This window comes from Fusarium odoratissimum (assembly GCF_000260195.1).
Source record: "Fusarium odoratissimum NRRL 54006 unplaced genomic scaffold supercont1.16, whole genome shotgun sequence".
NCBI classification, from domain to species: domain Eukaryota; kingdom Fungi; phylum Ascomycota; class Sordariomycetes; order Hypocreales; family Nectriaceae; genus Fusarium; species Fusarium odoratissimum.
Genome location: NW_022158702.1, coordinates 48,168 through 73,868, shown reverse-complemented (window position 1 = coordinate 73,868; position 25,701 = coordinate 48,168). Strand labels below are relative to the sequence as shown.

The 25,701-nt window shown below is 46.5% G+C and overlaps 7 protein-coding genes and 1 non-coding gene across 8 annotated transcripts; 3 read left to right on the top strand and 5 right to left on the bottom strand.

Annotated features, from left to right (window-relative positions):
* Window positions 1-1,209: 1,209 nt before the first annotated feature.
* On the bottom strand, window positions 1,210-1,756 carry FOIG_09584 (uncharacterized protein; the record flags this gene model as incomplete). Its single annotated transcript, XM_031209864.1, has 2 exons — window positions 1,210-1,514; window positions 1,582-1,756. The coding sequence occupies 2 exons, from the start codon at window positions 1,754-1,756 to the stop codon at window positions 1,210-1,212; spliced, it is 480 nt and encodes a 159-aa protein (XP_031060115.1).
* A 2,426-nt stretch (window positions 1,757-4,182) lies between these two features.
* Window positions 4,183-5,002, bottom strand: FOIG_09583 (uncharacterized protein; the record flags this gene model as incomplete). Its single annotated transcript, XM_031209863.1, has 2 exons — window positions 4,183-4,543; window positions 4,599-5,002. The coding sequence occupies 2 exons, from the start codon at window positions 5,000-5,002 to the stop codon at window positions 4,183-4,185; spliced, it is 765 nt and encodes a 254-aa protein (XP_031060114.1).
* A 1,526-nt stretch (window positions 5,003-6,528) lies between these two features.
* FOIG_09582 (uncharacterized protein) lies at window positions 6,529-10,109 on the top strand (the record flags this gene model as incomplete). The annotated part of the gene is made up of 3 exons (XM_031209862.1): window positions 6,529-8,065; window positions 8,125-9,783; window positions 9,850-10,109. The coding sequence occupies 3 exons, from the start codon at window positions 6,529-6,531 to the stop codon at window positions 10,107-10,109; spliced, it is 3,456 nt and encodes a 1,151-aa protein (XP_031060113.1).
* A 1,959-nt stretch (window positions 10,110-12,068) lies between these two features.
* Window positions 12,069-12,184, top strand: FOIG_09581. Its single transcript, XR_004093436.1, has one exon. It is a non-coding gene; the product is annotated as a 5S ribosomal RNA (ribosomal RNA).
* Window positions 12,185-14,301: 2,117 nt separating this feature from the next.
* On the top strand, window positions 14,302-15,837 carry FOIG_09580 (uncharacterized protein; the record flags this gene model as incomplete). The annotated part of the gene is made up of 3 exons (XM_031209861.1): window positions 14,302-15,048; window positions 15,099-15,123; window positions 15,236-15,837. 3 exons carry the CDS (start codon window positions 14,302-14,304, stop codon window positions 15,688-15,690), a joined length of 1,227 nt encoding a protein of 408 aa, XP_031060112.1. The 3' UTR covers window positions 15,691-15,837.
* A 1,515-nt stretch (window positions 15,838-17,352) lies between these two features.
* Window positions 17,353-18,739, bottom strand: FOIG_09579 (uncharacterized protein; the record flags this gene model as incomplete). The annotated part of the gene is made up of 4 exons (XM_031209860.1): window positions 17,353-17,484; window positions 17,536-17,637; window positions 17,691-18,631; window positions 18,688-18,739. 4 exons carry the CDS (start codon window positions 18,737-18,739, stop codon window positions 17,353-17,355), a joined length of 1,227 nt encoding a protein of 408 aa, XP_031060111.1.
* Window positions 18,740-19,807: 1,068 nt separating this feature from the next.
* FOIG_09578 (uncharacterized protein) lies at window positions 19,808-21,135 on the bottom strand. The gene is made up of 3 exons (XM_031209859.1): window positions 21,025-21,135; window positions 20,232-20,971; window positions 19,808-20,186 (listed from the first exon to the last, which is right to left on the bottom strand). Exons 1-3 carry the CDS (start codon window positions 21,068-21,070, stop codon window positions 19,815-19,817), a joined length of 1,158 nt encoding a protein of 385 aa, XP_031060110.1. The 5' UTR covers window positions 21,071-21,135; the 3' UTR covers window positions 19,808-19,814.
* A 2,372-nt stretch (window positions 21,136-23,507) lies between these two features.
* FOIG_09577 (uncharacterized protein) lies at window positions 23,508-25,317 on the bottom strand (the record flags this gene model as incomplete). Its single annotated transcript, XM_031209858.1, has 4 exons — window positions 23,508-23,554; window positions 23,583-23,845; window positions 23,894-24,562; window positions 24,866-25,317. 4 exons carry the CDS (start codon window positions 25,315-25,317, stop codon window positions 23,508-23,510), a joined length of 1,431 nt encoding a protein of 476 aa, XP_031060109.1.
* Window positions 25,318-25,701: the final 384 nt, after the last annotated feature.

Below are 25,701 nucleotides of genomic sequence, written 5' to 3'. Positions count from 1 at the left end.
TTCTTGAAAGTGAACTACTCCTATCAAACCCAGAACCGAGTGGTACGAAGCAAGATTCCCACTGTGGCTCCTGCAGTCTTGCTTGAGACGAGTTTATGGTGCTTTGCAACCGCCCAATGCGTTTGAAGACCATTTACCAACATTCAAGTGAGTTCCCAAACTGAACCTTGCCTTAATGCAGGCCATTATAGGTTTAATAGGATAATGATGTAATAGGCCATATCTATTATTAATATATAAGGCTACGTGAAACGCAGCATTCCTATATATGCGCTGCATTATGGCTATTGGCAGTTAGGCTGTCCTCTGGTTCTTAAGAGGATTAAATGGCCTAGAGTAAACGTCAGAGGCAGGAGGTTTGAGGTCTGAAATATAAGGTCAAAAGGCGACTTAAAAAACACTAATGGATAGACCAGGGGTAAAACTGAGCCATCTTGCCTGGATGTCAGCGACTCGATTAACAATGAAGGCGTTGTCTCTGTAGTTTCTCTGCACATTCATGAAATGACTGGATTTCTTATAATGTTAGACGCACCTCTCTTAGAAGGGCTGAGGTGCAGGGGCATGCGATAAACGAATCTCGATATAAAAATAGTATCTGTCCTTCAATACCCGTCGTATTGGTTCTACCTCTTCAGGTAGAATTTATTCTCTCCTTCGTACTCTATTTAAACCCTTCCTTAAGTATGCCCGCCGATAGCTTCTTCCGAACATGGCTGTGAACGAATGGATTCTTTTCTAGTTCCCCAGGTGTCTAAACTATCCTCTCCTACGTCAGTACTCTTACCTCTAAAACGTATAAAGCCCAAAACAAAAGTAAAATGTGTTCTATTGCCAGACGACGTCCCCCAACACAGGACAGGATTACTTCCTACCACGTAACTATACCCAATGCCCGGATAAGAATACGTTCTATGCACACTCTGAACTGTAGCCTAAATTTCTGTCCATTGCCTGTTTGTCCATATACATGTGAATGCTGAATGCTCCTGTCTATGGTTCGGGGATTGAACTATCTCACTCTGCGTTAAAGTAGGTAATATGTCGCTCCTCGTTTCCTTAACACCTTCTATTCGTTTCATATGGGTCCAGTTTATCATCCGAGCCCTTAAGTGGGAATGACGAGCCTTGCTTGCTCTAGATGATCCGAGCAGGGTGGAAGAGTTTAAAGGCGACAGAAACCATGACCATGGGTACAGCGTCGAAAGTTTAAATATAGAACTCCTTGGCTATTAGCTCTCCCTCCTTCCCTCTAGTATATTTCGCAACTCGGAAGATCGATCGCAGCATGATGAGAAGGCACGTGCCGTAAAGAACTATAAAAAGTCTTTTCCGCGGTGAAGTCATTTTGGAGTTCTTGGTGGTCGGCCGGCGATGAATGCGGTAGTGGAAGATCACAGTAGCGACCAGAAATAAGCTTAAAAAGATAATTTGGACTCCGGGACCAATGAGGACGATCATCTTTGCCTGGTCCAAGGCCTCTTTCGTGTCTGCACTAGAGAGCATTCCACCATCTATGTCATAGGTTAGCCACCTTGCTCCCCCTGTTCACCTTAGCTAAAAGACAGTAATAGGACTTACCAGCTGCTTGAGCGAGAATGGACAGGGCATTGCCGATAAGGAAGAACTTCGTGAACCATTTGAGCTTAATGATGGAATACTGTTCCGCATTCAAGGCAGCAATGAGTCTTCCGAACACCATATAAATTGAGACGGCGTGGAAAGGCGGCCCGATAAGCAGTAGGAGGTTCTGCATGATAAACGGGTCAAGTGACCAGTAATTTATCTCTTCAGTCGCACTTATCGCTCTTCCAGTATATCCTCCTACCTTAACTGCCGAGAATTAATTATTAACGATGGCCTAGAAATGCTAAATATAATGGGGACGAGGAATGAAACTCACGAATATAACCGATAAGAAATGGGATGAAGTACCATGATCCTAAGCGCCAAACTTGCTATATATGGTAACCGGAAGACGTTAAGAAGAGCAGTGTGACGACCAGGGCTGCCTCTAAAGAGGGATCGTAAGAATAATAGCTGGTCTATTCTTTGCCTGCCTTGTTAGACACTTTTGCGGCATAGGTCAAGCTTCTTTAATGCAGGGTCACGATTTATTAAGTTTAGATAGTAATGCACGTGTTGAGTGGTTAGTGTGACGATAGATATTAGGGAGTCTTTTCGGAATGTTAAGTAGTTTAAATTGGTTCTTTGCCGTCAGAAATTTGGCAGCATTAGGTCTGGTAGATATTTACATCTTCATTTCAAGCCAGACTGGTTAGCAAGATGGAAAATTAGTCCTTGTTCTGCTTGGCATAGGCCCTACGTAGCCCATCAAGGGATCATGGCCCCTCTACGACGACGACAACGAATCCGAAAGCGAATTTTTATATACTTTAGACTACCTCCTAGTAGGTATTATTACAGAAATAGCCGAGCTACATCAATTGAGCGCTTGCGGTTCATAGATTCGATTTATGAAACCTCAAGTTTCTGAATTTGCCTTCGTGATCATCACAACAGCCCCATATCTTCTCGTTATGGGGTCGGTTCTCGGGCAATTTGGCGATAGGCAGCAGGAATCCCAGAATCTATATGACAAATCTGAACAGCTGCGCGCCAGGACTTCAGTGGCAAGGTACATAGTCCATTATAAGCCTTTTGCTTGCTAGTAGTTGATGCCTAATCTTGATAATTTGTTGCATGTCCTATTCTGTGTAGTTGATAAGTGCAGAAAGTAATAAATACCATGCTTGTCGCATTCCAAGCCTAGATGGGCACTTTCACCAGCGCCGCCATTATCCCAGCCTTTGGCACCATTGCCGAAGATCTCGACGTCAGTTTTTCGACAACAACATAATTAACTTGGCTGCAAATCATGACCCTTGACATCCCGCCGTTCTTCTAGCTACCTTTATCGCAACGCTTCGGCCGTCATCCGATATTTTTATTGTCCCTGATATGTAGCTTGGCTGGCAACATTGATTGTGCCAAGAGCACAAGCTACAAATAAATGGCCGGGAATTGTGCAGTGTTGTCACAATCGAGATTGCCCAGTTGTTTATCCCAAAGTTTCGTTTTGGTGAGCAAGGACTTGGCATGCAATGCCTCGCACTTATCATTGGAGGCGTGATTGGCGAGCAGCTGGGAAGCAACTTTTTTAATGCTGGATGAAGCTTGCGACAAAACGCCATGAAGTCGACCGACCAGTTAACGAGTTTCTATTATGGCTGAACTATCCTGGCTTCACTTTGACGATCTGTGGCACGGTGATATTCTTGGTAATGACGGGGGGCTGCCAACTTACAATATTAGTCTGATTGTAGGGGCGGGACTTGCAGCTACTGGCAATCAAGTTGTCACGGCGGTTCTGATAACCTACGCAGTGGATTGTTACCCCGATGATTCAGCAAGCATTGGCATGTCTGTTACCTTTCTCAGGCAGGCGTAAGGCTCCGTTGGCCCTTTTTGTTTTGTTGGTCTTACGCGTTACAAACACAATCATGGTACTACAGGCACCGGGGAAATTCAGGCACGGAAAGCCGAGATGGTGAATTTGAGCATTGCTTAATTCTATGGTTTCGAGAGTATAAAGGCGATGCGATTTCTCATTGCAAGTCGATGGTCGCATCAGTATCGAACTACCATTCGTTACAAATCATATCAAAACCACAAACCACAATCGTATTCTCTTAAACTGATCCTGCAAAATGCGGGTCTCGCTTTTCAAAGCGGCCATGGTCTTAGCTGCTGCTGCATCTGCTGTCATGGCGCAGACTCCATCAGACTTTCAACCTTCAACGAAGAACAATCCTCAAGTAAAATTCGGAAGCCTTTTCTCATGAATAGAAGTCACATCATGGTACAGTGAACTAACAGAACCCTCCATCATTTGGTCTCAGTGATGGCCCCGCTGTTGCTCTCAAGTCTCTAAAAGCACCTATATACATCGCTTTCATGATGGACATCAGGGTATACTCAGAACAGGAGCATCTCGGGCAACTATCATTCAGTAGGTCAGACCATACCTTTGGTCCGAGAATAGCCCGCTTAAATCAACGAACAATGCTGGTCTGGTACCATAATTCTAACTACTAACAGACATGATAACAAGTAAATTTATCCTTTATACTTTAATCTAACCCTCTTTTCCTATCATCAATCTTATTATCTATTGAAATTCTAAACAGCTACAATATCCGCATCGTCTATGTAAGCGTTGACAAGCGGACTCCAATCCGACTCTCCAGTGTCATAGAAGTAAGTGCACCACAACTTGAACTCGAAAACAGGATTAGCTCGGGCTGCGGTAAAGCTACTCGAGATACGGTGGAAGCTCCTGTCGCCATTAATCCAGGAGGCCGCGTATGTTTGGCCAACACCGTCGATGTAGAATCCATAGGTGCATTGGTCTCCGCCGACGGTGAACCAGTCTAGAAACCAGTACAAAGAAACTTCGTATTCCTGCCCAGGCACTAGGTTGCCCAGCTGTGCAGAGAGCCAGGACGCAGAGGCCTCCCCGGTCTCAGTAACGGCCACCACGCTGGTGTTGACTTGTCAGTAATCTCCACAGGTCATCATATCCCAAAATGACTCACGCAGAACCGGGATTTGTACGGTAGTTTACGTCAGGAAGAAAAGCAGCCCCCGGGCCTGCTGTCCAGCCAGCGCCCCCGTTATCGAAACCGGCGTTGAGAAAGTAGAGCGTCTCCACAGGGGCAGCAGATGTCGTAATGGTCGCACTGATCTCGGTTGCTGCTGATGATGTCTCTTTAGCGGCAGTAGTTGTCGTGGCTGTGATGATCGCTGTCAACAAGGCATCGGTGAAAGAGCTTGCCACCGAAGACGTGATTTGGCTGCTTGTATCGGTCTCAGTACTGGTTGAAAGTGTCTCAGCCGAGCTGATCAAAGCTGGATTGCTGGAATGTGGCTTGCAGACACTGGCATCGACGCCTGCCAAGGCGAAGATTGCACAGGCAGCGATGGCTGTGCGGAGAGACATGGTTGCGAAGGCCGTAGATGATTGGGATCGCAGCACGGAGAATGACAGCGACAAATTTGGGTAAATTTCTCTGGCGTCTAGACCTCTTAAAAGCATTCTAGCAGGAGAGCATTTCCCCTTGACGCCCAATTCGTGATACCGGTAATTTAACGGCCAGGGGTATTTTGGGGCGTGGCTTGGACTATTGTTTCAAAACCTCGTCTGATTGGCACTACACGCCAGCCGCACCCACCGATAGATCAATAGTGCACGTTCTGGACTCAAAATATAGCAAGAAGACAGCTAGCATTTGTCCGTAGCGTGATTAAATCAAATAGCCAAACTTTCACAGCCCTGACGATTTCGTCACATATATGCCACAGTTTTTACGGAGTACAGAGTAATTAATTGCTTGAACAACCTCACGGTTAGACTCATTGAGGCATACTGTTGGCCGGCCACCATAGGTATTTTTCACTTTTTAATATTATATTTTAAGGTTTTTATATAAAGTAAAATAGCTAAAACTCTTTAAAAGATCTTATTTAAAAAAGTTAATTATATTATTATAAAACACTTTTTTTTAAAAAATTTCTAGCTAATTTATTTAAGTTTTACAAGTACTATAAGGTAGGTTACTTTTTATTATATAATATATTATTATATATATTTATTATATAAGCTATTAAGTATATTAAATTAAGTTATTTAAGTTCTTTATTAATATCTTTTTATTTATAAAGTATTAAAGTTTTTATTTTAACTTTAATTATAAAAAGTTATTTATATATTTATATTCTACTTAGGGAAGTATGTTAATTCAAAGCCTGAATAAACATATTGCAGTTCCGCCTTATAGACCTCTCTAGAGCCAAGCATTAACTATTCGGCACGTGGCCCGCACATTTGATCTCTCGAAACTAGCCGGGTTTTGCTGCTTTTATGCCAATTGGTGTTGATTATACTCAAACCGGTCGTCCAGCCCGCCACAAAATCATCCCATGTCTCAGCGAACCCAGCCAGCCACTGAACACTGAACAACCGGCTTGCTGATGTACCGGCTCGCCTCATAGGTCCCCGTTTCACCAATTTCGGGCTTCTAATTCGATTAAATAGGTATCAGAACTCGATATTCGCACTTGACTACTCCGTGGTTTTAGCTTCCTACGGAAAAGGCATCCACACGGCGAAGCTGAGTATCTAAGTCTATATTGTGGACAACCTTTTCATTCCGTTCAGCCAGCCAAGGATCTATGTTGTCTCAGGCGATCGGGATCTAGAACTCCGCCCGATAGATAATCGTACTATGTTTCATGCAACAGCTCAGCCAGCCACATGTTCATACTAGTTCTGGCCATCGAGAGCTCAATATTCCGACTGAAAGGCCTTTTATATATATAAGGACAATAAGTTACAACTGTTTAATATGTAGACCTGGCATCCGCAGTACTAATGAATTTACATTCAAACTATTTCATTTTGAGCTTTTGTATTTGACCCTTTTGAGAAATCCTCACGCTGCCTGCAATCAAGTGATCGAGAACATCATGGACTACGATAGCTACATCCAGCAGCTGACGACGGACTTCGTTCCACAAGAGCGTGCCGAACAGCTTATCGCACAGGCCGTCTGCACTTACATGAACGAACTTGCCGACAATGCCAGCAATATGTACCAACAGAGAGTAAAGCAGCGATGCCAGGACCAGGCTCAGGCCTACGTCTCCATTAACCAGACAGGAGAGGGGTTGCCCCTCGAGTTGTTCACTAAGAACATCAAGGCCAATAAACTTGATGCACCTAAGTGGAACGCGACTATCCAGGATTACCTCGTCACACGAACTCCTGCGGGTATTCCTAAGCCGAACCCAAATCATGAGCAGGAAATTTTGAACTGTCTGAGTCTTGTCGACCAAGAGATGGATGCCGCTTTTCCTCCAGCCCATCTTCATGGCGATAAGATACCCGACAACCAGCTCTTCGCTGTGGTCATACCAATCGGTTACTACATTGGGATGATGGCCGCTACAGCAGTTCTCACGGGTGCAGGTTTATTAATCGGCCTTAAGTTACGGCAAGACGAAGAAGTTGGCGTAATGCCTCGAATTCCCTTCAGTGGTGACACTTGGGGACGGCCAGGAGGCGGCACAATTGTAACTAACCCTGGGCCAGGTACAGGTAATCCCGGACAAGGCCCGTCTCCTCCACCTCCTTTGGTTGCCCCAGACCCGCTTCTGGAGCAGCTTAGGAAGAGACGGAGGCGTGATAAGAAAAGGGGACGACAGGGAGACAAAGGCAAGCGCCGTAAAGATCACAAGGACTACTACTTCGGCTATGTTGATCGAGTCGAGCCGGCTGGAACAGGTTATGAGATCCGCGTGGAGGCAATCGCCGACAACTCACTGTCAGATGAAGTCTTTATACGTGAGCTGGAGAAGCTTGCCGTCGCAGCTGGGAACCCAGGGTTTGGCCGCTACCGTCTTGCACTTATCTCCATCTATGTCCACAAGGTTCCACCAGCTGTCGAGGTTGGGAAGTGGATCAATTTCAAGGTTGAAACAAAGAACAAGACGCCTGCTTTGGCAGACAGCCCTGATGTTTCCGGGCCTTTTACGGATGGAGTCAGTCGTCTGGAGACCCTGGAACCTAGATTCAGCTTCTTGAATCTGAGGATTGAGTGCTATTTTGCTAATAATGAAGGCTTTGTTGTCCAGACAGACGTCGCGTCAATCACAAAGGATATAACAGCCAGCACCATGGCCACCTTGCAGGCTGCCTTCAATTCGTTCAACTTTGTTACGAAGGCCATCACAGATTTGTTCGACCTGTTCATGAATTCAGATCCAGAGGAGGAGGAGAAAGACGAAGAACTATCCAACGACGGGACCCAACCAGTACAACCAGGCTCAATTCGGGATCTCTTTGCAGATAGCTTTCTATCCATACGGCTGAAGAAGGCCCGCCCACCCCCTCGCAAACCCAAAGTAGTTAAGCAGAAAGGTGCAGACATGGACCAAATCAAGAAGACGCTTTTTCATTCAAAAGCACAAGCAACAAAATATAATGTCTACGATGTAGGACAAGGTACCTCACCCTTCCATTGTCATAGTCAGCGGAATGCTAATTGAAATGACTCAAAACAGGCCACAGTGGAAGAGTGTTTAGCGACAACGCCGAGATGTTCGCCAGTGACTTTGGATATGGAAGGGTCGGTGACCGCCAAGACGCTGTGTGCTCGCACATGATAAAAGGCCAAGTAAATCTACCAATCCTGCTTTCTCACTGGGATGCAGACCACTTTCGCATCGCAAAGAGTTCTGTTGCGAAAAGGTATTCGGGCTCTCTTCACGATGTCACTTATCGCAACTGGGTCGCCCCCGGCGGTAGCCATATGCAAGGCACCGTCACACACGAGCTGGCCTGGACCATTGAGCAACACAAGAAGCTTTTGCAATGGCCAGACACTGAGCGCCTTCAGGTCGGCAATGTCACTATCGTCAGTTGCAAACGCAATGCCCGCTATCAGCTGCCAGACAAGAATAATTATGGTGCTCTTGCCCTGATTTTAGGCCACGGGGACGAGTTTCTCGTATATCCTGGCGACGCAAACTACGAGTCAATCCCAGGCATATCCTCCTTGAATCACAAAGTCAGTGCCATTATTGCAACACATCACGGCAGTACAGTCGCGCTCCAGGAGAAAGGAGGTTCGGTTGGTGCGAGCATCCCCCAAGCAGCCCCCAACCACTCTTATGCAATCTTTTCCTCTGCGAAAGGCAATACGTACGGCCACGACATCAAGACTGCATCCCAGTATTACCTCAAAGCGGGTTATCAGTTATGCGACGCCACAGCGACCTTCATGTTAGGCGAGGATACCTTTGAAATTACAAACTTCGGTCAGAGTTTGTTGGCAGATAATTCATTGTGGACTAGGCCGGAACATCTACCAACCGCGGCAACAGGTCGAGAGGTTCTGCCAGGCATACACGCGACAAGGATGCCTCAGCCTGCGTCAGATACGGCGAATACAGCCCAGAAGGAGCCTCCGATGCCTCGTAGTGACGAAATCGTTCCACAATTTCCAGTCCTATTAACTCTCAGAGGCTCAGGAAAGGGCACGCCAAAGCCAGACCAGGACGATCTCCTCCCATATGCCATCCGAGACGAGGATGGCGATATCGTCGTCTACGATATCAAGGCATCCAAGATCATTCTGGAAAATCTCCCGCTTTTCATCCCCTGTACTACCGATTATCCCGTCGTAGTTCAGCTCAGCTGTCACGACATTGAGTTTCGTGACGTCGGGCCAAACGCCCGAGTTGTGCCGCTGGTGCGCTTCAATGTCGCTAACGGTTTTGAATGGGCTCGAGGAGCCGATGCGGGCCAGGACGGACTGTCGGGTAATCCAGGATTTGCGGGGGGTCGTGTACGTCTCGCCGTCGCTGGTGAATGGAAAACTTCTTCCTCTGCCATGTCCGGTTTCAGCATACAGTACTGCGGCGGTTGGGGCAGTAGCGGACAGGCAGGTGGAAGTGGACTACTGGGGACAAATGGAGTAAACGATGGCACTATGTTTGTCGACCCCTCAGGCAAAATAACTTATACCAAGGGCGAGCCGCAAGCGGGCGGTAATGGCGGCAATGGTGGTAGGGGGGGCGATGCTGGGGGACCTGGAACCATTGCAAGCTCCGAGGTCTTGGCTATCAATAGTCAATGGCCAGTTGGTTGGAAGGTGGCCATTGATACTGGTACTCCAGGGACTGGTAGCGAGTTCGGCAAAACTGGAAACGCTGGGAAAGGTATGTCGAATCCTTCAACTTTAACATCGAATCTGACTTACGGTGCTATTCCTTGACGGTAAACAGGCGGACTTGGTGGTCCTGGCGGTACAGGTAGCAAGTACACCTTGGCATATCCCAATAAGTATGGAAGGTTGACAAGCGCAAATCTCGAACAGCTTTCGGAGCCTGATGGCTCTAGTGGGCGAAATGGCGATGATGGCAAGAAATTTGACGGATCCGCGGCTCAGTTCAGGAGCGCAATGGTGAGATTGAGGATGATTGCAACGGAAGACGAGATCCTTGATCAGATGGCGGCTGTGGACTGGAGATTCTATTCCAATTAGTAGTATGAGTCGGTGAAACATTAATTGATGTGTTTTAAGTATTATCACCGATCACAGATTATTAAGTAAGAAGAGTCAAGATGAATTCACAATATTGCTCTAGCCTACGAAGTTGGTCTATATGGAAAGGACCTGTGTAATGGTCGAAATAGCACTCAGGAAGTACGTGGTCTACAAGCTTTACCTGGCAATTGCCTTGTTCCTCTATACCAATATGTTTCAAGTTTAAATAAGCTTAAAGCTATGTAAGAAATAAAATAAGAGTCTCGGGCTTGCCGACGCTTTTTGAATGGTAATGAGGAAGCCAGCCACCAAGCTAATTGCGTTTTCCCGTACACATCGGAAGACAACTCAAGACTTGGCAAAAGATGTTTAGCCATCGCGATCGCAATGGGTGACTATGCCGCCATTCAAGCCTCAGATTCTTCGTCATCGCGACAAGCGACGAAGGACGTATTGTGATTGGTTTGATCTGCATCGAGCCTCTATGGCCTGACTGGTTCGTCTCTCCGGGGTCTTGGACCGGGTAGTGTTTCTTGTTGTTATACCTGTAGTTGGAATATGGTTGTGATACCCAGGTACGGACGGGGCCGACTTAGGGCTGTTTTATAGAGAAGAGAAGAGGAGCGGGGATGATAGCTTGCCTGATCACGCTTCCTTGAGGCAGTAGCAGAGGTAAAAGCATTGGAAGAGGCTGAACAGCATTCTTAGTCCAATGTCGAGTATTGTTCATATACTACGAAATGGACCAGACTGGGCCAAAACTGTGCTGCCTTTTCTAACTTATAATATGTCTCTTAAAACCCTGGATTCCATTGTCTCAGCCTGCTTCGGCACTTGTACATGGCTCTTGGATTAATTCTGTTACAGATGGAGTTATGTCACTGCAAGGGTCTCTTTATTCATCTACTATTGCCTCGACGCTTAGCAAGCGAGCATAGTATTTCCCTCTGCTGTCCGACCTTGTAACTCACAATAGTCGCTGACGTGTCGAGTGACTTTCCCAATAACAATGATCTCCAACTTGTTTATTATTAAACGTAACAGACATAAGCTATGGTACCTAGGCTGCAAATTCGTGGAAGGTCCTCGGCTTGGTAGGGCGTGCATCTAACTCGACCAGTACACTATCGGGGACAGATTCGGAGAACCACCCTAACCCAGGACACCAAAACTCGGCCAATTAATGGTCAATTTACTGAATCGCAGATACAAGTGAATGCGCTAAATCTTCCGACCACTTTGGTACTTCTTTCGTCACTGTGCGACAGGTTAATCAAATTCGGTTTCAAGTCTTGCTTGTCAGATACATGGAGAAATCCCCTGTTGAGATGGGATACCTTCGTAGTAATATAAATCTGCGAAATGTTGCTCAATTGAGCATTCTTTCATTTCACACCTATGTTAGGTTAGTATTGTTACTATCAGATACCTAGTTGAGATGTAGATAAGTTCAGTATTACTTTAACTATTCAAGGCTGCTGGGTGAAGCAGTAGATGGGACTAAGACGAATAGCTACACCTCCACTAACTATAATAAATCTATGCCCGTTGTGAATGCAATAGAATTGCTGATTCCTGCTGTCTTTCTTGATGTTTTGTCTTAGAGCCGTTGCAAGCTTCGAGAGTAGATGGAGAGGTGCATTGAAAGTCGTGCTGGGGCTAGACATGGTGATGCGCTTGTTGCAAGTAGTAGCACTCTGTATTACGTACCACAACGGTCTTGTGGGCTTCCACACTTGGTCTGTTGGTGGTCAAATGATTGACAGATTGACTACAGTTGTCGGAGAGGTCTTGGTTACTGATCAGCATGCTAGGATTATTTCGCGCGTGGTTCAAGGTGTTGGTTGATGTTGCTGACAACGCAGGACCGTTGTAAATATTCAGTAGGCGAGCAACATCCGTGCCAGGCTTTCCTTTGCTTCTATATAGGTTCTGAACAAACCTCGTCAAGTACATACGACCATAGGTAGTGGAAAATACGGGATCCCGTCTGCTCTCCCATAGTCAAGCCACTAACCGGCGGATTAGTAGTTGGGTCGGTGACGACCAGCGAATCCCCGCTGTTGTATGTTTTTGGCGACTTTCTTTTTACTACTAGCCACTGTAGATCGAGCCAATGGTCTTATATGCTTTTGACGACCTCGATCAACGTGTAATCCATCATTATTGCCATACTAAATCAATGAAACCGACAGTGTGTTTGGCATGGCTAGTTATCCCTTATCCTCGCCTTGCAGATTGCAAATACATCTGCCCGTCAGAAAGGGCATAATTTGGCTATTGCAGTTCCACTTTGGGGGAGTGGGAGTCTTCCGCCAGATGCTGGGTGCAATGAATAGGGACTCTTTACCACTCCCCAGCTAAGTCAAACTTAGGAATGTCCAGATAAGAGGCTCTATTGCAGCTCATGGCGTGGAGCAATCATAAGTAAATCCCGGGACTTTGAATAAAGGGTTGACTCAGCTTTCTCCAGTCTTTTGCGCACCGCTTTTCGCATCCTCGCTCACCTTCCTCTTTGCTCTTCCCACTCGAGGACCCCATGGCCATGTCCGCAACGCCTTTGGGCTCCAACTCAAGTGGGGGGATCTCATCAGCATCAGGGAAGTAAACAGGCCGAGAGAACCACTGTCCAACTGGCTCCTTTGCGCGTTTAAAAAGAGCTGTCTTAGGGTCGAGAGGTCCCTGTTACGTAAGGCGGCGAGATACTCGTCAACAGTTAGGTTCGTGCATTGGAAGCGAGGTTTTCCTGGGAGAGGGGCTGATCCCTTTGCAGAATGTCTTGGTCTTGCAACGCGCGATGGAGGGTGACCTTGTCCATCATGCTCGGTGATGATGTTGTGAGATGGAAGTCGGTGTGACTTCATGGAGATGGTGTAGGTTGTGAAAGGGAAGCTGAGGATAATGGATAGAACTTTGGCGATTAAATTAGTGACGGGCGGTTTGCAGTGAGTTGATGTTTGATACCAATATGTTTGTGCTCAGCGTGTTTGAGCTGTTTGGTGCATGCCTGTTTGCAATCTGCATCTACTTGCCCTAGAATCTAATTGCTCCATACCAAGAGGGCCAAACACAATCTGCATTCCGACGCTGCATGTTCTGTCCGTTGAGATTATCAACAACTCGCCAAGCTGGTACTGTTAACAGCCCTTTGTCATAGTTTGTCGCAGGATAGGATCCATCGTCAAGGGACGTGATAGCAACGGGTGAACACTAGGAAGGATAAGTCTTTCAACGATAGGATGCTGGTAAACAGTAAGACAAGCAAGAGCTCAAATAAGTATAGTTTTGAGGCAGAGAGGTGTCAAGTTGGTGCATTCATCATCGTTACTTGCCGCAAAGAAAGTGGACTGATGGCGACAAGCCTCAGCATTATCAGTCAAGCAACCAAGGACGATTTTTTTGTCTGGGAAGAACCATAGATATAGGAATCTGATGTGTTGTGCGTTTTTTTGCTTCCAAGGCCGTCTTCGAGCACGCTTGGTGACGATATCATGCTTAGCCTTATTCTTCAGCGTGCCGGATTTTCAGGGCCCCCGGTGTTCCCGGAATCATGGATATGATAGGTAGGATATGTTTGGATATAAATAGGTATTAGGAAATGAGATCCCCCTGAGCCACTATTATATCCTGATCAGGTTTGTGAGCTAATCACGCAAAGGCGTTAAGCACGTAACTATTGAATTCTGGTTGGGCAATAGCATCTCCACTTCGTTTATATCCGATAATCCATGCTTCGATCTCGTATATCCCAGGGTCAATCGTCGGATTCTATTTAACGAGTTTCAGAATTAACTAGGGCAGTATAAGGAAACATTCCTTTTTGCATCTTATATGGATAAAACTTCCGGTAGGCAAGGATACCCACCACAGGCGAATAATTTTCCACCCTTTGTAATTTTACCATTACCTCAATCCAATAGTCTGAACTCTGAAACATGACACCGAGACCATGGGACAATACAGCGCTAGAGGACTTTCATCAAACCCTGGGGACCGGTACTGATGGGAAATAGGCATATAAGTAAGCGTCATTCTATGATTTTTAAGCTTAGAATGTTAATCTAATTCCAGCTCACATTCATTCGTTCATCCACTCTGCTTAGGCCAGAGTCTTTTTTCCATTCATTTTTGTACATTCTTATCCAATCTCTATTCAAGTCATTCATTCACTTATTCAACAACCGTAAATATGCGCGTCTCTACTATCTCCGCCATCTTCAGCGGCCTTGCCGTCTCCGCTACCGCCCAGTCCGATCTCGACGGTTCTGTCTGGAAGGCTCTTCTCGCCGAGCCCCAGAGCAAGCGCGGCTTCTCCGACATGCCCCGCAACCGTCCCGTCAAGCGCCAGTCGGGCTGGAACCCGCCCGCGGACTTGAAAGCTCCCCTCCAGGAGGTCTGGGAGCACTATGAGAAAACCTACGACGGTGGCCTCGATGCCAACGTCAACACTGGCTTCCACCAGATCATGGCTAACAAGGGGTACCTTAACATCTGTGTCCGATGGGATTCTAGTGCCACCATCACCGAGGCCCAGCGAACTAAGATCGCCAGTGCCTATAACGCTCAGTACCAAAAGTGGTTCAAGTGGCTCTACGGCTACAACGGCTTCCCTTATGACGAGGTCAAGGTCAACGTTGTTGCTTATGCCGTCAAGGACAAGAGCCAGCTTCAGGGCTCTACTGCTGGTTACGAGGTCTACACTGAGCTCGACGCTGACGGTGTCCCTATGTGCCCTGTTGCTTGTGCTCGTGATGCTCATCTTGATGGCGACTATAGTGGCTGCAAGGCTGGTGCTGACCGCCACTACGACCACTCTCTCTGGTTGAAGGATGGTCTTGAGGGTGGTTTTGGTCATAACTGGGGTCAGGAGGTTGGTCGTGAGTACTTCATGAACAACCTTGACTCTGACAACATCCACATTCTCTTGCACGAGATGGTAAGTATACAAGGACTTAATTTTATCGATAAGGCTGACAGATTATATAGGGCCATACCTTTGCTCTCGATGATTGTACGTAACCCCTCTCTCACATTAAAAGATCTTTGCTGACAGTTTCTAGTTTATGGTACCTTCCATCCCCTACCAACTTCCACGGCGTTATGAGAAATACTAACTTAAATAGACTGGACCCCCACCGGTGTCACCAAGTTCATCATGCTGGCCGGTGCCTCCATGGAAATCACCGACTTCGACGGCTGGATGTACCGCAACTGGTGGTACTACCTCTCCCAAAAGAACAACTGGAGTTCCAGCAAATCCAGCAGTGATGCTGCACCTGTCTCATCCGAGTCCAAGCCTACCGTCAACACTGCTGCACCCGTCAAAGCTCCAACCAAGACTGCCAGCCCCAAGCCCAGCACCACCACCACCAAGGCCACCGTCACTAAGCCTACCTCTACCAAGAAGGCCACAGCTACCAAGGCTCCCATGGCTCCTTCTACCGAAAACAGCTCTGTTGCCGAGGTTGCTGCTTGGGGTCAGTGTGGCGGTAACAACTGGACTGGTGCCACCAAGTGTGCTTCTGGTACCAAGTGCACCAAGCACAACGATTACTACTCTCAGTGTGTTGCCAACTAATGCTTATGCAGCTGATGGCTCGCTGTTGACATGTGGGCTCGGCCAAGGCGTTGGTGAGGTCGTGACCACAGTTCCCGAATGCAGTCACTGCGACGCTGATCAGTACACACGTCCAAGGAGTGGATACGTAGGCATAGAGAAGGATATACTAATCTCTGAAGATTGAAACTCTATTTTGTTGTTGCTTTGGGAAAGTTTGTAATTGCTCTCTGAGCCGGTAGAGTATAATCTACCCACAAATCTCTTCACCATGACAAATATAGGTGGTCAATTTGTATGAGTTTTTTAAATATCTCCATTATCCATGCTACTTAACCCATTCTTTCACTTTATAACAACGCGGTTTCCTGAACGACTAATGTAGTCAGCCTTTACCTCAGCAATCCCAACTCGATAGTATTCTCGGCCAGGTACTTTATCTCCCCTGGATAAGCCATCCATGACCAATGAGGAACTTGATCCTGGCTACCGTAGATGATGCGAGACGTCGATGGGTCGCTTCGGTACCAGAGCAAAAGGCGATGGAGCCCAAACTTTAACACTCCGTAAGGCCCTGGGTCCCTAAAGCTCTTCTGCATGAGTGTCAGGATCCTGCTGATGGCCTTCTTCCTGTCCGTTAGAACAGTAATGCCTTGTCGTAATATCCCGCACAGACAAATTGCAGAAAGTCGGTGGCCTTGCTACGCCTGCTCGGTGAAGTCTCATAGGAAAAGCTGGATCTTGAGCAAAATAGTCTCTTCCTGGCGTGCATTCCAAGCTCGTCCAGTCATTGCACCTCACGAATCCGCCGCACTCCCAGTAGATCTTTTGATGAAAGAATTCGCTCTTGGAAGGCCCATTCCCTGCTATTGAGATGGCTTTCATTGACAGATGTCTCAAACTCGGTTACACTGTCTTGTTCATCACCCTGCCTATCCAAGGCAGGGTTAGCTCTCGAGTTGAGAAACCCTTGGTGTGAGTTCAGGGCGGACTTTGCCGCAATTATGTAGTGCACTAGCATAGACCTTTTTTATGAATCCTACTTTGGTATCCTAATCCTCGATGCTGTCTTAGATAATGCAGATCAAGTTAATCCAGAGCTTTTATTTCTAAACCATTAGGTTATTTAAATGGTATCTTGAAATGTTTATTTGTTTTAAGTTGATAAACCTGGCAGTTGAAGTTTGCATTACGCGCCTTACTCGTTGAAACCTTTATGGCAGCTTGGTGATGCTGAAGCTGGATAGTATTTGTTTACTCCGAGTTATCATAAACCCAAAGTATCCAACTATATTCTATAAATATCGTAATGCCAGGAAGTTAGCACTGCAGCTTATCACTAATCGCGCGGTGAGCCCTTATGGTCTCAGATGGGTTAGTTATATTGGTGTAAATCTCTCTGAGTCAGACACTTTGCAGTCATGGGCTGCTAGTTTCTCTTATACAAAGCATAGCATTCAATATCCGACCTGAGCTTTCACATTGAGGTATAATATCCACCGTGCCTTAGAGCAGCAGTATAACCAGCCTGCTCACACTGAGTTACTACTTGTCCTTCATGCACTGGTATATTATTATAGGTTAGATATTAAAGTCACAATAAAGCACTGGAGCTTTTAGTAGCTACATATCTCACCTTTAGTAAAAGATACTATATACTAGTTAAAGTGAAACCTCACACTCTTACAAAGAGAAAAAGAACTCCTTCACGTCAGCAGTCCAATCATCAGGCTTAGTCCAGGCTGGGTAGTGACCTCCGCCAGCGTGTTTCTTATAGTAAACAAGGTTAACCAACGGCTCCAACCAAGACTTGGGCTAGAAAAGAGTTAGCAAGTCGTAGAGTGGCCGTGAACTGGAGGATCTTACCGTCAAAGGAAACTTTCGAAGGCCGGGGAATCGACCATTTTCATTCCCCCAAGTCGTAACAGCCGTGGGAACATTGGATATCTTGGTTGTCGGTATCGCGGCCTATAAATCGAGTTAGTTTAAGACCCGACACGGCACAGCTAAAGGTAACTTACTTCTCCGATCGAATAAGATCGAATGCTACCATAGGTATCCTGAATCCAAGTCACGAAACCATCCGTCACAACCTCCTCCTGCGTAGGCTCAACGCCGTCACTACTACCCTCCTTAAGGTCCCACAACCAAGCAGCAGTACCAACAGGGCTATCCGACAAGATGCCAGCCAGAAGCCCAGGCTTTTGGGACTGCACACTGGCGTAGGCGAAGTGCTTGGTTGAAAATTCGTTCAAGCCAGCCAAGTATTCATTCTCTTCCTGGGTGGTCTTGCCTTGCTCTGCACGAGCGAGAATCTCTGGTGTAGGTTGCGCCAGGAAGAAGTCGGTGAAGTGGCCGATGATGTTCTCGCCTACATACTCTGTCATGGCCGAGCCATAAATCCAGCCGAGATCGGTGCTGACAACGCCGTATTTCTTGTAACCAAGCTGTTGCATGAGGACGTCAAAAGCAATAGCCTGCTCCTTGGCACCGAGGCCTGGCTTAATTGGTGCAGGACTAAAGCCGTAACCCGGAAGATCGATCGCAATGACATGGAAGTTCTTTGACAGCTTCGGGAAGACCTTTCTCCACTCCAGGTGCGTGGAGCTCCATCCATGCAGCAGCAACAGAGGGGTTGCCTTGCTGTTCCTGGATCTTTCGTGAACGAAGTGGATAGGAATTGGGGCAGAATAGTTGCCGTTTCCAGGAACAGTAGTAGCATAATGCTTGTAGTCCTTGTTGATTGACTTTTCTACCTCCCTCCAGTTGTATTTGTTGCCCCAGTATTCAGCAAGGTCCTTCACGGCATCCTTGGGGGGGCCTTCGTTGGTCCAATCTGAAAAGAAGCTGTTGGCTGGACGATACTCGCGGACTTTGCGGAGGGTAAAGTCGAGGAAGTCTTGGTTGACCTTGATGTCGAATCGTTGGGGGGAGTTGGTCTTGGGGAAGTGGAAGTTGAGATCTGTTGTGGTCAGTTACGCAATGACTTTGTTATAGGACACTGAGGGTATGGCATACCTTTGGCCTGGGCAGACCAAGCAAGAAGCAATAAAAGGCCTTGTTTTAACATTGTATGTAAGCAAACCAAAGGATACATAAAATCTTAGAGAGTGAAAATAGTTATGATATAATACTTTCTTTCAGAATATAAATACCCTTGAGGATATTTATACTTAGCTATAGGAAAATAAGTTAAGCTTAAGATGGTAATGGAATAACTCTAATATGACATCTCTGATACTAAGATTGGTAAACTTGTATTTCTAAGCAGTGGATAAATCTTGGAGTTATGGTTACTTGCTGAGTCTAAAAGGCAAGCGTTTAGCTTAAAATGGAAGTTCTAGGTCTTGGCATTGAGGATCCTAAAAACACAGCCAGCATTAATAAGACAGAAAAGGAAAGGGGGATCCATGTTGCCATACAGTGCCCTTGCGATGGACGGAGGTTCTGTGCTTCCGTGTTTCGTTGAGGGGATTAGTCAGGTGTCGGCGGGGCGAGCCTCGGAGGGTAAGATGCCGAAGTTGGGTAAACACAGCGTCAGGCTGTCCTAACGAATGTGAGAGGATACCAAGCTCCACAAATGGAGAGTGGAAACTTGGTGGGAATCCGTGACGAGCAGGATATGGCGTTAAGGTAGACATGTTGAAAGAATCAGAGCAGGAAGTTTTATTATTATCAATGCGTTTTTGAAAGACAGAGTAGTAACAGTCAGTGCTCAAGCTAATGAAATCAATTACTGTTGCATTCAATCACACGATCATTTTTTAGTCAGTGGCGCAACGAGTTACAATACATAGAGGATAAAAGTACCAGAGGAGGGGACAGGGGGGTACGAGGCTAAGCCCACGTACAATCGCGCACAACCATGCCAGGGACAAAATAATACTCAATTACAATATGCAATCCACGTAAGCAATACATAATATTCACGACGCGTGAGGTTAGCGCTTACTGTATTAAATTTAGTTGAGATGGTTTGTGGTAATAACCCAAGAGAGGGTTAATTACCACACAAGGCTGGTCGACGCTTCCAGGATATGCATCTTGTGCAAGTACGTGATTCAGGTTGTTAAAATAGTTTCAAATAGCAGCTACTAACGGTCTAGGTTGAAGAACGAAGCGCTAGGTTACTCAACATATAACACTCATAATCGAGACTGTGGCCGCGCCAACTCAAGAGCACTACTTGACTGGTCTGACACCAGACGATTTTCCTTCCTCTTCATCTGGACCATCTTATGAATAGCGCCAGCAGCGTAAATAGCAGAAACAAGAATGCCGACCACACTGTACGCAGCAATCAAGCCCGCAGATGTACCGGATAATTGCAATCCGATACCACCATTGACGATACCGACAATCATGATACCTCTACCATACCAAATATGCCCGTAACTGATTGTGGTTCGTCGCTGGTACTTCACGTAATTCTTGTGATGCATCCATCCCAAGACAGGCTGTACAATCATCAAGACGCACACTATCGTCCCGAGGACAACGTGAGGTTCATGAAACCACTATAGAATGTTAGTTACTGTTGACATATGATGCATATCACTTACATCTCCGTCACGATCAGCAGCGACTTTCCCAATCCCAAAGCCAATCCACATCCCTACAAAGGCGATGATCTGCCACGAGGCATGGATGAGCCATTTCCCGAGCAAAGGCATGAGGACAGAGCCGATTGGGAACCCGACGAGGAAGACGACTGCCATAATAACACCATGTGCTGAACCAGTATGATCTTCGCCTCCACCGCCACCAGAGACAGAATTATCGCTTGGCGTAGTGTTGGATGAGTTGAGGAAAGGGTTGGATGTGCCGCTGACTATAGCTTTGGAAAGATCAACAGAGAAACTATCCGTTCCATCATGCTCAGCAAAGTCACTACTTGCATCGCTTGTATCCAGAGCACTACCCTTCTTCCATGCGCTAATCCAATCAGCAGTCCCTTGAATACCCGCATCTTTCCAGTAGATGTTAGCAACCATTGTATTATTCGACACGCCGCTTCCCTCAACAAGCTTGATACCGCTCATGGCCTGATATATCGGCATATCATGGCCATGTCCCTTTCGTGTACTCAAGGTGACATTTCCCGAGCCGTCTTGGTAGATAACGAGCATTGTCGAGCCGCTCATGCCGGAGCCGGTGCCGAGCGCGACCCATTGGTAGGTGGCAGGGGCTTCGAGGCGAATGTAGAGGGAAGAGGTTGAGGATGGAAGGGCCCAGCTGTAGCAGACTTTGCCTGATGATGCATCGCAGTAGGACGCTGGGGAAGCATGTACGATGGTGGCAACTGAAGACAGTAATTGTAAGTCTCCGTTCGTCACTGAAGGGGTAAATACTCACGGAATGCCAAGATAAAGGTGAATACAATGTCTAGAGAACGATTCATCTTGAACGTAGATAACGACAGACAAATTCAACAAAAACGACAAATCAAAACGGGATAGAATTGCTTGGCATCGTGGCATACCATTTCTCTGGGCTAATTTTCTCCTTATACCCCAAGCCACTCCCTTGAACCGAGGATAAACATACTCTCACTGTGAAACCCCATTCCAAGCCACAAAAGCCAAGCCTACGTAACCCTCCCAGTGCGTTGGTTCCCCAGCCACCCAATCAGAGCGCTCGCAATTTGGATGACCAGCTTCTAGACCCAGCCTAAATTAAGCATTCACCGATCTGCCACGGAAGATTGTGGTCTGTGCCTGCCAAGAGATCTCTTTTTCTTGGCGCGGAGGCGGGAGTTATCCTGTTTTGAGATTGGTGACTTACGTGGCCGGGAACAATACGAGTTTGATTTGTTGACTGAATGATGATGACTGAGTAAGCCATGCGTTTCAGAGTCTGTATAGCGCACTCTAAATCAAGACAGCGAGAGGACGTTTGGTGCTTAGATTGTCGGCAATAATTGCCTTGCAATTAAGTCTAAAGGCAAGTCTAATTGACAATTCTCTAGACAGTAAGCAAAATAAATTTTATTCACAACGGTCGCTGATTTGATCCATTGCTTTAAGACCATCGCGCAGTAAAGTAGTTACCTGTAATTTAGAATAGCTAAAGATATCGTTGTTGCCTTCGTTGGTAGTGCCAAGTATCTTTCTTTGTCCTCCAGTCTCTTAATGCCGAATGCGCAGGTCATTCTCACAGAAGGGCGATCTGACGGTGCACGTCACGTCCACGATTTAATTGGCTGCGCCAGCAATGGTCTAGACTTTCATTTCATCCCTTGAGGCTTGGGCTGCGCCACCTTGCGTGTCCATCAGATCATCGATTGTTCTATTTATTCTAAGCCTGATAATTCTTTAAAGCTTATATATAACACAATAACAAAAGGAGGGCTCCTGGTTATAGTGCTGGAAAGAATAATACTATGATTTAATTTAAATATGATTTCTTTTTTATAAATGTTGCTGGAAAATAGAATTAGCAATAGAGGATGTAAACGAGAGAGTCGGGAAGATATTATAAAAATTCATAATTCTGCATTATAAAACTATTCCTTCAGTTTTCTTATTTGTTTCAATAAGGTCCTAGCTCCTTCTTATATACATATCGCGGTCAGAGGTCAAGTCAAGGCAAGATAGCTTAGCTAACAGTAGTACTCTCTCCCTTAATGTTACCCCATCTATGCCGTCAATGGTTCACTCGGTTCCCCTGGAAGTCCCTCCCACCATATGCAAGTAGCAGCTGCTGAATTACTCCCAGTGCCGATTCATTTCCATCTCTTGCAAAAGAAGCTGCCAAGGACACACAGTAACCGCTTCCGCAGATACGAAGAGGCGACATGCCGTGGAATCTTTCGAACGCGGCAATTAGGCTGTTTGGTGGCCAAGCGCTGCCCAGCGGATCGCCAATAGAATTTGGATCAGCCCCGAAATGCAGTAGTAATCGAACCCCTTGCAAGTTTCGGGCCGCAACAGCTATTTGCAGCGGCGTGAGGGGATATCCTGGGAGATTGGGTTGAGCTCCAGCTTTCAATAGATGTTGCAGTAGGCGGAAGGAAGTGCCTTTATATATGTGTTGGAGCTCAACATCTGAGGAACAATGACCTATAAAATAGAGAAGTGCCATAGACGGATTGTAAAGCCCAGTGTGGTTGACCAGTAAGCTCTGAAGAGCCCTCGAATCTTGACCCACAAAATGAACCATCATTTCAACTAGTGGTCCATCAAACTCATATGTTTCGACAATCAGGTGCCCCTCTCCGCTCCTGTTATGAGTATAGATGAACCCAGCCTTGCTTAGTACTATCCTGTTGGTAAATATTGCCTTTAGATCTGCCTCCTGAATGAGTCTGGTTAACAGAGGTGATTCCATATTGTTAGTTATAAGAAACAGGCTCAGAAACAAAGATGCGTCCATATCTGTTAGACATTCGTTCCAGTCAATGGTCCAGACAAGCTTTTCGGCGGAAAGTCCCATGTTGTTAGGTAGACCAACCCATCTGTCTACCCCTTCATAAAAGCCAAGTTTTCCAAGGCACCTTAAGTACTGTGTAGAGGGACATAGAAGCTTCTTGACCCGCCCATAAAAGTCATCGCTCTGGGATATTTCTTGTCCCCATGTCCTGAGCGAATTTATTACATGAAAAAGGGAATGAAATTTTAGGTTCTTCCAAAGATCTTGCTTTTCAGGTCGCAGAGAGTCGTCCGCCTCGAGAGTTTTGAGATGTGAGGCGAATGTTTGTGCTTGAAGCAATACAACATCCAAACATGTGGACAGAACCTTGGCCCGTTCAGTGGAAAAAACGAAGAGCGGGCCTTGACGTATTCGAGTTGAGTCCAGATACTCCTTGACCGTGTAGTGCGCAAAGGATATAGAGTCATTCAGACTGCTAACAAGACATCCACAAAGCTCCCGTAACCTTTCTGAGCTGTAAAGGACATGATTGTTGTGATTACCGGTCCGCGAGGTACTGCATTCGATTGCATCCAACAGAAGAACAGATGGAGTACCATTGCTGGGAGGGTCGAGTTCGCCATAAAACCAAAGCCATCGGAAAGCATGAGAAACAAATTGCCAATCCTCATGTGGTATCCGAAGGAATATTCGGTCATAAGTCTCATCTAGATCTTTAGGAAGTCTTTCCAGGGCCTTGCTGACGACATCACGATCGCCCTTCAAGCGTTGCAGCTCATGTAGTTGACAAACAGCCCACCGAAACCTATATCCTGTTAACAGGGTAATAGTCTCAGTCTGATCAAATACTTACATTCCCTTTGCCTGAGTACTAACAGCGTCTTCAACCTCAATGAGAAGATCGTCAGGCCAGCTTTGAAACTTGGTGTTTGATCGTAGGATTGACTGGATATTAAGGCGAATATCCTGTTCGACCAGTTTATTTGACATTGGGACGGAGACAGACACTTTCTCCATTACTCGCTCTATATCGATGTACTCGCGGCTCGTGACAAGGATTTGAAGATTAGGGAACCTTCGATCAGTGATGAGAGCCTGAATAACATCAAGTAGGTCGTCACGCGGGTTGCTCTCGTCGACAGCGTCGATCACAACGTACACACAGTTAAAGACCTGGAGGATCTGTTCTAGCGCGTCGAGTAGTTCGGAAATACTCGGTTCCCCACCACGTCCGAAGAGATCGTGCATTAGAGTAGAAACAACTTCTGCCCGACGGGAGAGCTGAGTGATGATCCATCTAAGAAACGGCGCTGCCTCGTCTTGATGATGGCCAAAGTAACAGTAATAGTAAGCACTCGTACAAGGCGAACTCACTGTTGACACCCTCTTGCAATGATCTAGGACGTTTTGGATCAACCATGATGCGAGGATGGTCTTTCCAGAACCTGGAATACCGTGGACCCAAAGGCATCGAATACTTGAAGCCAGCCAGTCAGTCCAGTACTGTGAGCGAAGCATCCAACTTCCAGTTCCATGTTCGTATAATTAGCGCGATCGATTATGAATTGGTGAGGGATCAGTCGATGCTAGCCAGTTGTATACTCTGTGGCGCTGCTCCTCTGTGAAATGTCAAAATACCGCCGAGGCAACACCAGGGATGTTGGTTTAAGATTCCTACCCGTCAAAATGGAGCGAATCTCTTCAGAAACAGCTTTGATGTCTTTTATATCTTTCCTAAATTGGACAGCTCGTTAGCAAGAGAACGATCTTTCTCTTTCTGTGTGACCCGGTTTGAATGAATGTATAACTAGAACTCAGAACATACGTAGCCTCTGTCGTCAGAACGAGCTGAATGTCATCTTTATGGCGGCTGATCTGCTGGAGAAGATCCTGTACCTGGCCCTGCTTCAGAGGCCATGCTAATGTTGCAAATGCTGCTTGGACTTTCTGCCGTTTTGAAGCATTTTGCCCGTTCTGAAGAGCTTGTTTCGGAAACAGCTTCTCTAGCGCTGTCATCGCGACTCTGGATCCTTCAATAGGGCCGTCAGAAGCCGCCAGTCGATTCTGTAAGGCGGGTGTGAAGGTTCCGCATTTCGATATAAATTCCAAGCCCTCAAGAACTGACTTGAGTGTGGACACTTCGATTAGAACGGCGCGTAAGCTGGTAGGTGCATCGGAGCGCAGCGCTTCAATGTAAAATTTGCAGAGGCTGATTACTTCTTTGGAGATCTGAATGACTGCAATTGCGCTCGCGGCTACACCTAGTGCTTCGGCCATTATTTAGGCTTGCTTGGTATGAGGGGGAAGATTTGTTGGTACGTGAGCAGTGGCGGCGGTCAATGGGATCGCGCTGGATCAAAATAGCTTGATGCTAGCTGTGGTAGCTGATCATGGAAGGAAGAGATACCAGCCTCTGAGGGTTGTTTGACAGAGAAAACACAAAGCGTCTTGGATTTGTTATTTCCCCCGCAGTGGCTATGCAAGGCGTTATCTGTCGGCTGTCATATCTAGAAATAGGTGGCGTTTTCAACCTGTTGGCAGTGCATAATGGTGTATTTTCGCCCAGTGACAAGCCTTGTTGAAAAGCAATGACCACCAGCCACTTCAAATCTCACCGCCTGAAAAATGCCTTGGCCACTATGCTCATCGATGTTACGTTAT